This window comes from Chiloscyllium plagiosum, unplaced genomic scaffold (genome assembly GCF_037043375.1).
Source record: "Chiloscyllium plagiosum isolate Xiang-an unplaced genomic scaffold, Cpla_swu_hap1 HiC_scaffold_14, whole genome shotgun sequence".
Lineage (NCBI taxonomy): Eukaryota > Metazoa > Chordata > Chondrichthyes > Orectolobiformes > Hemiscylliidae > Chiloscyllium > Chiloscyllium plagiosum.
Genome location: NW_028270152.1, coordinates 61,807,993 through 61,826,551, shown reverse-complemented (window position 1 = coordinate 61,826,551; position 18,559 = coordinate 61,807,993). Strand labels below are relative to the sequence as shown.

The 18,559-nt window shown below is 39.1% G+C and overlaps 1 protein-coding gene across 3 annotated transcripts in view; it reads right to left on the bottom strand.

Moving 5' to 3' along the window:
• The window catches only part of LOC122559103 (protein bassoon-like), a 368,910-nt gene that overhangs the window by 278,143 nt on the left and 72,208 nt on the right, over positions 1-18,559 (bottom strand). For all 3 annotated transcript variants that reach the window (XM_087994486.1, XM_087994487.1, XM_087994488.1), the window contains exon 3: positions 8,309-9,181. In XM_087994486.1, the coding sequence (XP_087850612.1) occupies positions 8,309-9,181 (873 nt within the window). The remainder of the gene's footprint in view (positions 1-8,308; positions 9,182-18,559) is intronic.

The following is an 18,559-nucleotide window of genomic DNA, read 5'->3' as shown; positions in this document are numbered from 1 at the left end:
GGTTACTCACTCAAAGCTATGGACATTGCTTTCCAATGTCAGGTCAAAGCCATCACCAAGGGACTGTACAAACCAATAACAGCATTTGGTATTAGAAATACATTTTTACAGCATTTAATTCTTAAAGCACTTGGCGAAACATTCTTACTGTCTTATACAAATATTGTATCACAGACACATAGATCACAAAGGACATGCTGATGCTTCATTTTTATTTTAAGAAATAAGTCAGACATCCTAGATATGAAATACTCAATCTCGCTCATCATACAAATGATTAGGGAGCATGGGAAGAACAATATAACAGATTTGGATCATACTCATTGCTACAATATTTTGATTCCAATGTCTCCTTACAAGCTCCACTTTGATGGATTATTTGTACAAACATCTCTACATACAGTACACTAAAAATGTGTGGAATATAAACAGGTCATGACATCAAAGTTTGATGCCATGCATGGTTATGATCAGTGATCATTCTAAATGCTTTTGCTTTGCATAAGGAGAACATTAATGAACCATAGCTAAGTGTATGGATGACACAATATTAGATGAGAAAGCAAGTGGTGAGGAACCTTCAGATTGATGTAGATCAGTTAAAGTGAATGAATAAAGACTTGGCAGATGGAACATCATGTAGAAAAATGAGGGGTATGCACTTGGCAGGAAGAGAAGAGGAGCTGAATATTATTTAAGTATAGGAAGAATGTGGAAAGCTACAAAAAGAGGGATTTGGAGTCGTTCTTAAGGAATGACAAAAAACTAGCATTCAAGTTTAATGGGTAATATGAAAGGCAATTGGAATATTGCCCTTATTTCAAAAGGAACAAAGTAAAAAAAAGGCACTAGTCAAACCACAGCTGGAATTCTGTCAAAGGAAAGATATATTGGATATGACGGCAGTCAAGAGAAGGTTCAATAGGCTGATATTAGATATGGAGGGAATATTTTATGAGGACAGATTGTTTAGGTTGGACTTGTGCTCATTGAAATTAAGATTAGGAGGTGACCTTATTGAAACAAGCGAGATTCTTAGGGGACATGATAAGGGTAGGAGCGGAGAGGTTGATTCCCCTTGTGGGAGAGTCAATGACCAGAAGGCATAATCTCAGAATAAGGGGTTAATCATTTAAGATGGAGATGAGAAGGAATTTTCTACTCTCAAAGTGTAGTGAATCTGTGAAATCCTTTACCATAGGAGCTATCAAGGCTGTGCTGTAAAGCATATTCAAGGTTGAGGGAGACAGAATTTTAGCCAGACATGTAATCAAGATAGGGAAATAGGGAAAAGACAGGAAAGTAGAATTCAGGATGATCAGATCAATCATGATCTCATTGAATGGCAGAGCAGTCACAATATGCTAAAAGGCTACTTCTGCTCCTACACCTTATGGTTGTGTGGTCTTAAGTATCCCAAATTATTATTGTTTTAAAAGCCATATATTTTAATGGGCAATTGTTCTAAACAAGTGAGCAAAGATTTAGAGTTAAAATTGCCCATCTGCTACCATTAATCAAACTTTCTTTCGTTACAATGAATTCAGAGAATCGGTACATAGCTGCTGTGTGGTCTTTGCTAGCAAACTCTCCAAACAGGCAATTCATGTGACCATGTGCACTTCAATACATTAACACATTCTCTTTTTAAGGAGATGTGATGTTCATGAGATGCAAGTGAAAGAACTTACCTTATAGGAAAAAAACATTCTTGCTTGCATAAGGGATTTAAGTGAAATGTACAAGTGCAGAAATGAATGTTCCAAAACACATACTGGGCAAAGCTGGGTAGCCCACAGAATTTCACTAATGATGTGTGATTAACCCCTGCAAACTTGTTTTGATCCTGGGATGATACAAACTTCACAGTGTCTGCTCAATTACCATGTTGCAGCATGCAGCCAGAGCTAAGTATGCTGTTGAATGGCTGCATGCTGGAACGGTGAGTGTAGAATCATGAGGACAGCATGTGGTTTAAACTAACCTGTGCTACTTAATGTCGGCCTGTACTTCTTAAAGATGACATGAAGTTTGACTGGACCAGAGTTCATGTTTCATATTGTGGACTCTGATGAAAGCTCATGACCAAAAACTTTGACTCTTTCTCCCTCTACCAATGTTGCCAGACATGTTTCCAGCATTTTCTGTTTTTATTTCATATTCCACATTTGTAAGTTCACCTCATCCTCAAACACTCAGCAATGTTTTAGACCTCATAATTACATCGTGCAGGTTGTGGCATACACCTACCAGCTAATCGACCCTGGCAGCTAAGTTATCCAAAAAGATCACAGCTCACACAATGACAGGCATTTTTCTCTCTGCAGTTGGAGCAAGTAAACAACACAGATGGAAGCAGCTAACTGGTGGGGTGGAAAGCATAACAAAACGTAATAATGTCCTCATCAGAGGTGGTGGTGATGGCAATCACTGAACTGGCCATAATGTCATGGCTAACAATGGGATTAAATTCCTTCAAGATTATGGACCTGAACAAGTTGCCGCACCTGATGGCCAACATCTCAATTTTCACGGCAGCACAAGCAGTAACCACCCAGTTCTCCACTAAAAGTTCAGACAGTGTCATGCAAACTCAGCTAGCACACCTTGATGCCATCAATCTCAGATTGCTGCCACCATTGCTGCGAATATCAGTGCTCAAAGGAGTGCCAGGGTCTCATCCCAATCCAACATTACATTCTCTCACACACTAGTGGATTTGTTGAGGTTCTGACCAAGGTGAGGGAAGCAATGACTGGTGTGGAGCCTAAGCCTGCTTTCCTGTCATGAAACTGTATTTGTACCTCCACTCAACACTGCCAACTCCCCACCTCGCTGCCACTCAACCAGTACATTTATGGCCGCCCCATCAGCCAGCATGACCTGATCTTTCCCCTGACTGAGGTGGTGCAATCTAAAGCTGGACCTTCTAGGCCAGTGCTGTGTGAGGTTGCTCTGCAAGTTCTAATGTGAAAGCTTCCAGTCTACCATACTGCAGTCACAGGGATTGCACTGCATAATAGCATTGAACCAGACAAGGCTCATGGAAGACAAACATTAAAGGACTGGCCAAGTTGACCTTTGCACGGATTGACAAAGTTGGTTTGCAATGTCTATTTTGTGTTATGACGGCAAGACTGAGTAGGATATAGCACATCGTGATGAATTGTGACATGCTCTATTAGGTATTGCAGGGCTCCTCCAGAATAGTCCAGGCAGTGGATGCATTGCTTATACACTTCAGTGGTTTGCTAGATAATATTGTGTAGCAGCATATCTCTCATTTCATAAATACCACTCATGTATGTACTATTGCTAGGTAGCCACACAACAGTACTCATCACCCAATCACCATTCTTTTATTTTTCCACCATGGCTTAATTCCTGATAGCACAGGAAATTTGTGCAGATGAAAGATGCTGCCAGGATCACAGACAATAGTCGAACATTAGCTAGGCATCAAGGAATCCCATTTAATACCTCTCTAAATGTATAGGTTGCACCTGCAAAGTAACACACGGGCAATCAATCGCATCTGAATCATGAGAAAGCCTGATACTGTGATAAAGGAATGTATGTGCTTCATCTGCTTCTTTCTGGAAAGAGAGCACGGAACGTGTTTCACTTTTGTCATGTACAGGAAATCAGACACCTCCTTAAATTACCATGGATAACAAAGGGCAAGACGTCAGTGGTTGCAGGCGGTAGAAGGAAAGTACATAGCACAGTCACCTTTATTTACACTGGCATGGAGCAAGAAGCCACCTGGAACAGTAAGCAGGCATACATATTGCTCTTGGCTTACACGGAGGTCAGAGATTTACTCCAACACCAGTTGTGAGGATGGTGTCCAACTGAGTGTCTTTTTCACATGCCTAAGCCTCCCTCTGCATCCAGCAGTTTGTCCTCCTCAGATATTACCTCTGTACATTCTTCTCATCATGTCATGGGCTAAAAAGGATGGAACCTATGGAATCTATTAGGATTAAGAGATATAAATTGAACACAGTGAAAATGATGACCCTCACCACATGATGCTCCCTTTCCTTTAAGCATTTTCAACTTTCTTTAGCAGTACAAAAGTGCAGGTGCTTCTAGCTCAGCAATAACCAGCAGAAAACAGAAATGACAACATCTCCATCTTCCACTTAAAGCATGATCAGCTGTGGACAACTGTGAGAATATATTAGCAAGAGCACCATATTGAAAATTGCTCTGTTAGAGTCAGATCAGGTCTGCCCTCAGTCACGAAACAATCTACCTAGAGTACCTATGAACAAAATATCATCCCACCATGTTCCACACACAAAATGATATCAGATACCAGACTTGCAAAGTAGACACAATTTCAGGCTTGAAATAGCACCCAACTGTACCAAAACAAAGCAAACTATACAATAATTTCTTGCAAATTACCACCAAATTTCCAATTTATAAGTGATTCTGGTTCAATGAATTATTGAAACATAGAAAATATGTTCAGGTATAGGCTATTTGACCCTTCTCGCCTTCTCCATCATTCAATATGATCAAAGGTGAACATCGAATGCAGTACTCTGTTCCTGCTTTCTGCCCATACTGTGTGAACTCTTTAACTTTAAGAACTATATGAAAACATTAAATGTTTTGGATTCAACCGCTGTGTGTGGTAGAAACTTCCACAGACTCAACACACTCTGGTTGAAGAAATTGTTTCTCACCTCAGTCCTAAATGGTCTAACCCTTATCCTTAAACTGTGAACCCTTTTTTTGGACTTCCTGGTTGAAGCATACTTCCTGCATTCATCCTGTCTAGCCCTGCAGAATCTCACCAGTTTCTAGGAAATTCCTCCTCATTCTTCTAAAAATCAGTGAATATATTCCTAACTGCTTCAATCTTTCTTCAAACATCAGTCCCACCATCCCAGGAATCAGTCTGGTAAACCTTTGTTGCATTCACTCGATAGCCAAAACATCCCTCCTCAGATAAGGAGACCAAAACAGCATTTAATACACCACATGTAGTCTCATCAAGGCACTGTACAGGTGCAGGAAGATATCCCTGCCCCTGTACTCAAGTCCTCTTGTTATGACGGACAAGATATCATTTACATTCTTCACTGCCTACTGTACCTGCATATTTATTTTCAGTGACTGGTTTGCCAAACAGTTCCTATCTATGTCAGTACACTAACCCCAATCTCATGCACTTTAATTTTACGTGTTAATCTCTTGTACTGGACCATACTGAAAGCCTACTGAAAGTTCAGATGAACCACACCAACCAGCTCCATCCGATCAACTCTGCTAGCTACATCCTTATAAATTTCGAGTAGATTTGTCAACATTGATTGCTCTTTCATACAGCCATGCTAACTCTGTCCAATTCTAGCACTGTTTTCCAAATGCTGCATAAACTGGATAAGAATTCCTTATTTTCCTTTTTTTTTTATTAAATAAGTGGGTTATATAAACTACTGTCCAATCCAAGGTCAATGTTCCAAATTTGATAAAATCTTGCAAGATGACTACCAACATAACCACTATTTGAATACTCTGGGACATAGATTATTGCAGTTATTAGGATCTAGGGAGTTTATCAGTCTTTCATTGATTTCCCCAACACCATTTCCCTACTCTCATACGGATTTCCTTCAGTTCCTTCCATTCACCAGACCCTGTGTGCCCTCATCACATTTGGGATGTCATTTGCGTCCTCCCACATGAATACAAAACCAAACTGTCTGCCATTTCTTTATTTCTTTGTTCCCCATTATGACTTACCCCATTTCTGACTGTAACAGATTTAATTTGTCTTAACTAATCTCTTTTCACATAACTATCGAAGATTTTACAATCAATCAGCTTGTACATTTTCTGCAAGCTTACACTTGCACTCTATTTCCCCCTCCTATACTGAAATCTAAACTGCTCCCAATCCTTAGGTCTATTGCTTTTTTTGGCCAATTTGCATTCCCCTTCCTTATTCCTAATTTCCGTTGTTTGGCATGGTCAGGTCATCATTTCTGCTTTATTTTTGTGCCAGATAGGAATGAACAATAATTGTAGCTCATCCATGCACTCTGTAAATATTTACCATTACCTGTCCATTGTCACCCCTTTAAATGACATTCCACAAATTTATCATAGCCAGTTCATGCCTCATACTATCAAAGTTTCTTGAATTTAAATTTAAGACCCCAGTCTTAGGATCAATAATTTAAGTCAGTAACTTCATTAGTGCTGTTACATAAATAAATTGTCAAAGACACCAGAATTTTTTTTTTAAAATCATAGTTTATTCGGTATTATTGAATTTGACTTTGCTAACGTAATATGATTGCCACAAGATGACTAAAGTTGAAGAAACTTCCAGTGGACAAATCGAACTCATCATATTTGTGGAATTTCACACTTATAATTGCATGGCCACTTTGCAAATACAATGAGGGCAGAGACCTTCCATGTGAATGAGAATTAATAACAAAGGGAGAGTCATTACTGCACTTGAAACGGTGCACATTGTCCAATCTCTTTCTTTTGGTGAGCAATGGATCCTTTACCAGAGAGAAAGGAACTAATTGCTAAGTTGAAACTGACTTGATGGGTCTATGAAGTCGCGAAAAATCCTCTGATCTTTAAAAAGCAATATTTATAGGTTTCTGAATCTTGCTTCAACCTGCTAAAAATCTAACCTAGTGATATCACCACAGCCAGAGTCCACACGAACAATAAGCCTGATTGTACTTATATCATGCGAACAGAGAATACCAAGCAGCACTCTAACTAACAGCTAAGCCAACTTCAAGTTCAAGTCTGTTTCAAATCTAGTATTTGCCTGAAAAATAAATTATTTTCCAGTCTTTAAGAAACATTTTAATTTGTCCTAGTCAAATTAAAAGAACTTCTGTAACTACTAACCTTCAGTTGTCTGAAATCACCTGACCTTTAACACTTGAGTGGAGAAACCATCACTGGACTCTCTCTAGCTTCCATGCGAATTAATTGGTTTTAATATTAATAGTTGCAAATCCATTTTCTGTTATGTTTATTCCATATATATTTGTGCCTGTAAACGTGTCTGTAGGGTTGGGGCTGGCAATGTTCTCCCTATGCCGCACGTGCTGACATCCCTCAAAAATTTAGTGCATGCCATAACACATTGCGCATTTGTAAAGTCCCAAAAACCAGAGAGAGTTTGCTGCAAGGTTAAAAATTGCCATCAAAAAGGGGGGCTATCAATACATCACAGCTGTTTTTCATTCATTCGTGGGGTGCGGAAGATTTATTGCCCATCCCTATTTGCCCTTGAGAAGATGATGATGAGTTGCCTCCTTGAACTGTTGCTGTCCATTAGGTGAAGGTGGACCCATAATGCTGTCAAGGAGGGAGCTCCAAGATTTTGACCTGGCAACACTGAAGTAACAAACCGATGTTGTAGCTGTTCTGAAACAGTGCAGCTAGGTAAGCAGCACATTCTGGAGTACAGGTTTTCAGTATTACGGTCAGAATGTTGTCAGGCAACACAGCATCCTGCTATTTCTCGATTTCCCGAGGACTGATTCAATTGGCTTAAGACTGACCATTTGAAATTAATCACTTTGCTCAAGGACAAGGTGAGGGAAGTAAAAGAATTCCACTTACCCTCCTTCCCATCTGGAATTGCTGATTACTATTAAATTAAAATTCTGAGCAGGGTAAGCTCAGTCATCCTCAAATAACTACCCAAACCTTCAGCCAAAAATGATATTTTCAGCAAATGAACTAGACGTGCATATTGCACATACAATAGGCTAACTAGTGTTTTTTTTTGTTCTCCAGTGGTGTGGAACAATTTTAACAATTGCGCACTGTGGTTTAATACCATGCATGTACTATTTTTTGTAAAATACTGGTATGGTCTCTCAGGACAAAGCCATGTAATTGCCCTATCAACATGCAGACCGTCTGTCCAAGAAGTATGATGAATGCCAAGATCATTTACAGGAGGCCAAGTTAAAAAAAAAACAGCCACATTATGCATCAAAAAATATTCATGCTTTTTCAACATCAAGTTTTTGGTCACTAATTGTGTGACCTCACTTGACCCAACACACACATTTCTGCTCAAATTTAGAAGCTGTTGGGATCTGTCAGTTCAATTGTAACAGTCTTCATCACAAGGGCCCTTGACATCACAGCAATTTACCTTCATCAAGTCATCACTAATTCCATAAATTGTTAACTGTCATGAGGTTTCAAAGCCACAACATTCCTTTTATCATCAGTTGAAATCTATAACAACGCAGAACAGAATTTCACGGTATTTATACTTCAGAGTTAGTCCTACCTCTACCAAGTGTGGCGTTGGATTGAAACCACACATGTTGCACACTTGAACTTTGCATTCTGTGCAATTATTGAAGTTGGGCGGCTGACTTGATCCCACATTCAGCTCTGTTTTACAGAGAGGGCACAATACTTTGGGCTTGTTGACTTCTTTTTGTTTAATGACTGGCTCCGGTTTTTCTTGTTTAGCTGCAGAGACAACCTCAGTTTTAACTTGCAATCCCGGCGTTGAACTCTGCAACTTTGAGCTCAATTCTGTGCTTTGATCACTGAAAATTATTTTTGGAGCCTGTTTAGCTGCAGAGCCTTTAGCAGGTGATTGCTGACTTTGTGACGTCTGTTCTGGCTGTGTGGATATAAGGCTGGTGGCCTGGCTTAAAAGAGAAGTTCCAAACCCAAAGAGTTTACCAGTAATGCCCTCCTGATCTTGGGATAAACTGGAGGGCCCTGCTTGTGTTCTTGCTGGTGAACCATCTGTTGTTCGTCTTTGTTCTGCAGGGACAGTTTGTTGGCTCTTACCAACTGGCCTGGTTGCCTCAGACTGGGGAACCAGTTGTGGTTGGACAACAGGCTGCAATTCGGACTTATTCGCTATCGGTCTGTGTTTCTCACGTTCACTTGGTTGCACCTTAGTCTCAGGCTTATTTTCTGCAGCAGATGGCACTTTAGGGAGCTCTCTTTTTATTGGTGTAGTCCTTCCTTGTTGGGGGACAGGATCAGTTTGAGGCTGTCGCTGCGCTTTTGTTTGCGGTTCTGTTTGGGCCTGGTGTGATGGGGAGTGTAGTTGCTGTTGACTTTTGGAGCGTGGTGCAGTGGTCATATCCATTCCCAGAGCTCTCTGCATCTGACAGTTTAAGCACAACCATTCTTCCACCTACAAATAAAAGAAAGGCATGAGTATATCAGAAAATAGGGTAGCAATTTTTTTTGTTATCTCAAATCATAGCGATCCATGCATTTGTATTTTCAATGTTTGGGGTATACCACCTCTCCAAAGTTCATATTAATTATATCAGAAAATCCTTACATATGAGCTCTGTGACATTGCCCTAATTATCACTTTTAAGAAGAGGCCTGCAAGATTTCTATTTTACAAGGCAATGCAATTATGTGTTTATATCTGACCACACATCTAGCAAAAAAGTTTGTAAAACTTATATAAAGACAATGACCCTTAATCCAAGCATATAAACTAACATTCCTTTTTTCCAAAGCATGAAATTAGCACTGAATTAATATTCAACCATCCATATTTCAATATAAAGTATCTATAGCTGGTTCTGAATGAGAAGGGAGAGAGGAGGTGGAGTGCCTGGGAAGTACTTGGATTTACAAAGGCAAGGCTTTAATCACAAAAATTCAAACAAAGCTGGTGAATGTACCTTTTCAATAGCCAAGCACCTAGTGATGGTCCAAAAACAAATAAACCATTTTGCAGCAGAAAGGGTTTGTATACAATCTCCACAAACAACACAAAGGATTATTTGACTTTGATCTACTAGCCATCTATTGCATTACATCTGATCTGAACATCAGTGATAACTTTGCTCTGCAATCAAAGAGGGAAAAGACTTTCTTTCCTGATTCACATCCCTCCGTTTTGATGAAGGCTGTGTTTACAGCACAAAGCACAAGTATGGTTCTCAAAATACTCTACCTGAAAAATTGAAACGAGGTCCATTAGGCATATAAAAGCTATTGAAAGAAATTAAATGAATAACAAGCTCAAAGTTAAACCATTAAAAAGCACCAACTGTAAATTTATCATTGCTCACTATGAAAAGTCTATCAAATAAATAGTTTGGAATATTTTTTAAGTTGGAAGAACACAGTAGTACTTCAAAAAACAACACAACCCAGTAGTCAAATTGTAAACTGACTCACCCAAGAAATACAATGGAAATAATGTTGACCTAACCAAGACACCCCACTCCATTCCAGCATAGATGACAGGGGATTGTAATGAAGGGTTACACTGATTAAAATAAGACTGGCAGCAAACGTATCAAAACCAGGTTTAAAAACAGCATGTCTGATGGGGACCAGCTTTGACCTGTCATGCAGAGGCAGGTCAATGAGATTGACTATTACTCGAGTAGTTATGGTATGGTTGTTATTTTAAAAAACAAATGATGCTCTAAAACAAAATTCAGCACAGCCTTTGTATTTCTGGGTTGGGCACCTGCAAACACAAATCCCTCCCTCAATCCCCACATCCCATAAATACCATCAACCAAATTTCAACAGATATTTATTTATACCAAGTGCAACATTCTACACAGTATACTAAAGAAACCCTTGTCTATTTCCACATATCTCAGAAATATTTCCATGCAATTTAATACAACCTACTGGGAAGGGTTTGACCCCTCAGTAGATAAAAATGAGAGCCAACTCATATGACCAGACCCATAAACAATGAGCTGTTCAAGCTAGGCTATTAAGTATATTCAAGGCAGAGGTAGACAAACTTTGATTCAGTCAAGGAATCAAGAATTATAGGGAAAAGGCTGGAAGGTAGGGCTAAGGATTGCCAGGTAAGTTCTGATCTCTTTAAATGGCACAGATGGCACAATGGATTGAAAGGCCTACTTCTGCCCAAAGCAGATATCTCGAATACTGGCAGCCATCTGGACTCATGCTCTTTGCTGCAGAGAATGTTGTCAATATCCCTCAAACTATTTCCTCCCACTGCTCTCCTTGTTGCTCCCCCAACTTGAATAGTTTCCTGTACATGGTGCAATGGTCAGCTGGCTCATCCGAGCAGATGGGAGTATCTCAAGGCCCTACTTAGGCGATGTGACTGCCTCTAGGTACAAAGTGTGCAGGTAACTTTACCCTTCCTGAGGCATTGCAGTGTCTCGGGTTTAGCCCCCAGCTCAAACTATAAACCAAAGCTGCAGACATTCTTACCACCATAGTATCCAGAAGGTCCCATATGCTGCAGCCTTGACATTTGAAATGTTCATAAAAGGAAATGTGTATTTTGTTTTAATTCCTTGCATCTCAAAAATGATCTAAATAATAAGAAGAATAAAGAACAAAGGATACAATTTGAAAAAGAGTCATAGAGCAGAACGACCTCGATATACATCTGCACAAATTGTCAAGAGTGAATCTTTATAAAACATGGGTTAATTTCAGCTAGTGTATCCAAATGTGATCAGCACAGTTTAGGAAGAATGTGAAGTAATTACATTGGATGCATAAATGATTCATGAGAATGACTGTAAGGCTGAAGGACACCAATTATGAGAACAGACTAGAGAAGTCAGGTTTGTTTCTCACAGAAACGAAATGTGAAGGAATTTAATGGAGGTGCTCCCAATCTCAAGTGGACTGTATATTCAGGTAAGGAGTAACTGTTTCCATTGCTGCTTTGTGAGGGATGAGTTATGGCCCTAAACATCAAGGCAGAATAAAGCTGAGTTTAGCATTATAAAGCTCTAATAAAACTGCAGTCAGTGGGAAACGTGTGTGCGTGTGCGTGCACGTGTGCGTGTGTGTGTGGTGGTGGTGGGGGGAGAGATGCGGTGGAGTTCTCTGCTGGCTAGAGGCATGACTTGAATAAGGGAAGATGGTTGTAGTCTTGGAAGTCAATCAGCACAGCCTCAGGATGTCACAGCAGGATTTTGTCAGGCAAGCGTTCTTGTCCCAAAAATCTTCAACAGGTTCAATGACCTTCATCCCATAAGTTGACAAATAGGGATATTTATTGATCTCTGAACAATGTTCGGTACTATTCAAAACTCCTCAGATACTAAAGTGGTTCGCATCCATATGCTGCAAGACCCAGACTATATCCTGGGCTGATAAGTGAAAATTGCATTTGTGTCAAACAATGGCCATCTCCTACAGAAGAATCTAATCTTTGCCCCTTGACATTCAACGGCATTACTACATTGATGCCCATATTATGAACCACCTGGGGCTTACCGTTGCCCAGAAACCAACTGGAATCAGCCACATACCTACTGTGTTTGCAGAAACAGGTCAGACAGAGGCTAGGAATTCTGGGCAACTAACTCAACAGTCTCCCAAAAGCCTTGTACCATCTATAAAGCAATGGTTAGGAGCGTGATTGACTACTCTCCACTTGCCTGGATGCGCGTAACTCCAATAACCTACAAGAAGCTTGACACTATCCAAGCCAAAGCAGCCCACTTGATTAACATGCCATCAACTACCTTCAACATTCACTCTCTTCACAGATGACATACACTGGCAGTAGTATGCAATATCTACAAATGCATGCTTTGACAGCACCTTCCAAACCCTTACCTGTACCATGTAGAAGTAAAAAGGCCGGATGATGCTTGGGAACATCACGATCTTCACGTTCCACTCGCAGCCACATGCCAACATGACTTGCAACTATATCGCCATCCCTTCACTATCACAGGGTCAAAATCCTGGAACTTTCTTCCTAACATCACTGAGGATATTCCTACTCCCCACTGAATGTAAGCGTTCAAGAACGTAATTCATCACCATCCTCTTCCATGAAAATCAGGGAAGGGAAACAAGTGCTGGCCTAGCCAGTGATACTCTCATCCCATGAACAAACTTTTAAAAGGGTCAAGAACAACAGGACACTGATTTAAGGTAAATGGCAAAAGAATCAAAGGATACATTAAGGGAAACATTGGTATGCAGTACATGTTTAGCGTCTAAAATGCACTGTGCATTTGATGTAGATAGATTTAAATCAGGATTTTCAGAAGGGAATTGACTGAAAAACAAGACTGTTATTGGGCTATAGGGAAAAAGGGAAAGGAGTGGCACGGACCAAGTTACACTTGCAGAAAGCCAGCATGGAGATAAAGGTCTGACGGACTAAACAACCTCTCTCACTACTATAATTCTACTTTAAAATCATGTTTTTTTGAACTAAATCAACTACCCAGCAATTTTAGAACCAGCTATTACAAGGCACAGTGCTTTACAACACCCAAGGTCATTCTTGTCTCTTTAATCATTTTTAAATGCAAAAAGCTTTTTAAAATCCAAGAAAAACAAGGATAGAATGCACATAAATGCAACTACATAAAAAAAGTAACAGAAGTGCTGAAGAACTGTGTAATTATTTTTCAGATGTTTCAGAGGAAATACTGGGAATCCATTTAGCAACCAACAAATGGCCAGTATCAATCAGCCCAAATTATCATAATTATAGGCTAAATTACTACAGCAAGTAATTTAGGTAACACAGTTTATTTACTTGCTAATCACAACCATTGGCTCTGTTACAGGATTGGAAACTATAGTATTTGCATGTAAAGTCTCATCAGTGGATGGAAGTTCCCAACTGAAAATGTAAACTCGTTATTACACTCCAAATAACAAAGAACAGAATGACAAACAATAGAAATCTGAAATGGAGAAAATACAGGCAACAGATGACAGGGATTTATCAATTTTCCAACCTTATCAGCTCCTCCCATATATGCCATATTTTTGTCTCCTGGAGGTATAAATCTCCCACTTTACAAGGAGGTCTGAAACAAAATCAAGGCCATCTAGTCAGGAAGTCTGCTTAGTTCTGAGGGACATTGGTCCAGCTCTCAACAGCATTCTTATATCCCTTACGTCCCTTTATCCCCTTCTACCTCTAATATCCCCATTTACCCTCCATAGACACTGAGCTAATTGGTTATTCACAATGAACAGAAATCAACAGGAAATGGGACAACAATGGAATTTTTCAAAATGGATTTGGGGGAAACAAAGAAACTGCTTATCAACTCTCTAAACTGTCCAAGACACCATCATTCAAACTGCATTGGGGAAAAATAAATCTGCATTGGAAAAAAGGTCAGTCTCCTTAGATACTATTAAATTGTGAAAAGAAACATCCATTCAGAAAATACCTTGCAATCAGACAGTCCATTCTGACCTCACAAAAATGTCAATCAAATCATGCTCCCAGATCCTTCAACCAGTGTGTAACCAAAATCCTCGCTTCAGTAATTCTTGAAACTCAGTTCGTTTTTCACGATAGCTTCTGCTATCAAAACTCCAGACAATGAAGGCTAGTGAAACAGTAAGATTACCTTTTTTTCTATTTCAAAGTGGATGGCTTGTCAATGAAATGGAGCCAGTGACTGAATTCCAAGTTTAAGAAGTAGGCCATTTTTCCCATGTTAAAGCATTCTGACAGGATAGGACATAGGTTTCTTTAGTTTTGCATGGACAATAGCACATTTTCCAATAGGAAGGTACTTTTTCACATCTCAACACTTATACAATGCTAGTAAAAGTGTTAGCCAATCTATCACAGAGCCCTATTAACAACCACTACATTAAAATACATCTAATACAATAATAATTAATAATGGCACTTGAGGTTGCCAAAACCTACTGGCCAAAGTTCCTGACTCCTCAGTAGAATTTTCCTCAGATTTGCAAACTGTCTTACCTGGCATTTACCATAGGTTTCCAAAACCCAACTGTCCCACCAAAAGTTAGAGTACAATCTTCAGTAGCAACACCAAAGCCATGAACCATCTGCATTGGACCACATCCAAACCTCTTCCCACCAACAAGAAGTTTAATGGGGATGATCCTGCAAATTAAACTTTGCCAGAAGAGGCAATAACTTACAGACATGTTGGGACATGAAAATTTGGCCCTAGGTCTCTCAGCATCAGCATCTGAATGAAAAAGGTTCTGTAGCTGTTCGTAACTGAAAAGTCAATATTAACCAATAATCTTAAAAAAGGTTAATATATAGTGAATTACATATTTATTAAAGTGCAGGAGGCAGATATTTGGCCATCGTGCATGTAGTGGCTCTGTGTATGAGGACAGATTAAGCATCACTGACTTTGTTTCTATTCAAATAATCATCTTATGCTCTTTTGTGTGTCTCAATTGAACCTGCCTCCACCAAAGCTGCAAGCAATACTCTCCTAACGTAATCACACAATGAGTGCCTCAATTGCTTCTTTTGCAAATCACCACCACCCTGACACACATACACACATATAAACACGCACACACACACTCAGAAATCCCTGCAAGGAAATCAATTCTAGCTCTATTCAGATGTAACCCATATTTTTGCACAGCTTCTATCTACCCGAAAGCCAGCCTCAGTGTCCCAGGAATCTAAAGTCTTCCTCCCTCCACCATCTTTCCAGCCATGAATTCAAGCGTCTTATCCTCCTATACCTGCACTTACATAGGCATGGCACTCGGAATAATCCTGAGATTACCAATTTTTGAGGTTCTATTAGCTAGCTTTCTACCTAGATATTTAAATTCTGACTACAGAACCACATACACTTCCACATTTGGCAATGATACCCAAAGTAGACTTCTGTCTCGTGGCTGATAATTCTTCCCCCCAGCAGAATGTCTTGCCATTGTTTTGAGTCACCCCTACAGACACAGCCTGTTGTCACTATTGCTCTTCCATTCTTCCATCCCTCCTGTATAGCTGAGCAATTTGCAGTGACATAGGCTTGGCTCTTGTTGTATTCCTTCGATGAACCATTGTTTTCACCAGTACCCTGAATGGAAAAGCAATTGGTGAGCAAAATTGTCTCTGGGAACCCCTGTACTTTTTGTCTGGTTCTCTTTGATTATCCATTCTTCAACTGCCTGAATGCCCCTCTCCTGCAATACGACTATTCCCTTAAATATGGTATCCGCATCTTCCTCTGCTTTCCAATGTACTATATTGACTTTGGCCACAACACAAACTCCAAAACCCAGAGCTCAAAGATTTGCAGCCAGTGATGTTTCCTGCTTAAGTCATGTGTCCATGACTTTCTACCTTCCACAGGATGGGCAGTCTGCATGGCTGAGCTGCCTTGCCATAATTTAAGCTTATATTTGGACTACTTGTTATAAACTAGAAATGAGAGTAGAAAGTAGAATTACTCACTGTTACTTACTAATCACTCCCTTCTCTGTGCCTATAAATTGGATACACAAGGCCAAGACTAAGAAACAAGTATAAAATGATGAATGAAATACTGAAGAAAGACCTCCTTTCACTCCTCACCTTACACCCTCAACTCACCAGACTCCTTGCACTCCCTTCAAGGTGCAGACAAGTGCTAAGTTTCAGCTATATAGTTTGATTCCACCTTAATCTATTTGAATAACATAAGATCTAAGTATGTACATAATCCACTGAAGTTGAGGATGTTAATTTGTAAAAAAAAATGCAAGATCAATTTCTTAAATCCATCCAGCATACATAAAGGATGTTAAAAAAAAGTCCGTCATCAGTGCAAATTCAGTCCACAATCCACAATAACCATTTAAAAACAAGAAAGAGAAGATAACTTGCATTTATTTTGCAAGTTTCACATACGCAGAATATTCCAAAGCATTTCACAACCAAGGGACTTTTAAAATGTCGGCAAATGTTGAAGCAAGTTTACACGCTTCAAAATCCCTAAAACCAAGATCTACTAACTACCCAGTCCTCCTTTATCGTCTTATGTAATTCCTACCTCTGACCAAGTTTCTGGTCACTCCTTTCATGTATTCTGTCTTTATTTCCATATATTTTAAATTCTGCCTCTGATTTATGCAATGTTTCCACAGCCCACATCTCTCCAACATAAGTTAGCTGCTAAAATTTTCTCCAAGGGTTAAAATAGTCATTATTGCTGTGATAATAAAGCGACAATTTCACTGACCTATTATTGTGTGACAACTAGAATGGTGTGTTCTGAATCTGTAATATATCTTATCCGTTTAGACAAGGTTCCTAGATGCCTCATGTTTCAAATTAACACTAACTTATGCCTTTTGATGCTGTTAAATCCAGCATAAAATTCAAATATTTACATAAATCAATGATGTAGAGAGCATCAATATTAGTTCGTATTGATACAAGATCAGTTTCTCGATCCTTTTTATACAGGTTCAAGATAATTGATATCAAACATACAAAAACAATAGTGAAGGTTACTGCTACCAAGTGCCAGAAAATTACATAATGTCTCCTTCACACATTTATAACTGGATATTGACGATTCAATTACAGTGGTTTGTAATTGCATAGCCAGTCAGATTTAGTAACCTGAAAACACAATGTCAGAAGATGTAAAGTAATATCTTATCTTCTATTCCCACGACAACCAAATCCGTATCATCCGTACTGCAGCCACAGTAATAACATGAGACAGCTTACTATTTTTCACTTATCAGGCCTAAATGAAAGACACTAAATAATTAATATTGTCATGCAACTCATTTTAAGGAATCATCTTCTTTTAAATAGAAAACAAAAATTGCGGGCAAAAAATAATATCCAAATAACTCAAGAATTATTAGACTATTTCTTACGACAAGAAAGTCAACCAAGGAAGATGGAAATCAAAGTAATCATGATAACATTCCATAGCACATGCTGTAGGTCAGTGGTTCCCAAGCATTAATTGGGATAAGATGTCGCTCTGTGAGCAAATGCTGGCATCAAAATAAGTTAATGAGTGTAGTAAATGTCATTTTTTGTTATTCAAGTGCCAAAGTAAATCACAAAAACAACTATAATATAGATATAATATATGAAATATTTGGCAGTACTATATAAAAGTGTCCAGTTGGAACAAAGTGGCAGGATAATAATCTTCACTACTGCATTATTGAAGTTTAAATCAAGGCAACAATACAAAATAGCCTTCAGATATAGATCATAAGACCATAAGAACTAGGACCAGGAGCAGCCAATTCAGCCCCTTGAGCCTGCTCCACCATTTAAGACAACCATGAGTGATCTCATATCAGCCTCAACATCACTTTCCTGCCTGCTGTCCATAATCCTTTATCCAGTCACTAATTAAAAATCTGCCCATCTCCTCCTTAAATTTACTCAATGTCCTGGCATCCACAGCACTCTAGGTTAGTGAATTCCTCTCAGTGTCAAAATAAAACAAAGTGGCAGCACACAGCATTCACTGCTGTATTCAACGTTAACTCAATGAAAATAGCAGCACAATCACAGTTTCACTTGAATAGTCTGTGTTAAAATGAACCAATACTATAGCCACACAGCTTTCAGTGGCACATCAAAGTCTCAAAAGAAAACAAAGCAATAGCATTATAACCTTGACTACGGTAATTAAATTTAAAATTAAACGTGAAACTATATAGGCATGTATTCTACCCTAAAGAGATACACATCAATGCATGTTGTATGACAGTCTCAAAAGCTGGCTGCATGGTTGATAGTACACATCTCATCTCCTATGTGATAAATGCAAACTCGTTTACTGAAACCAGCTTCACA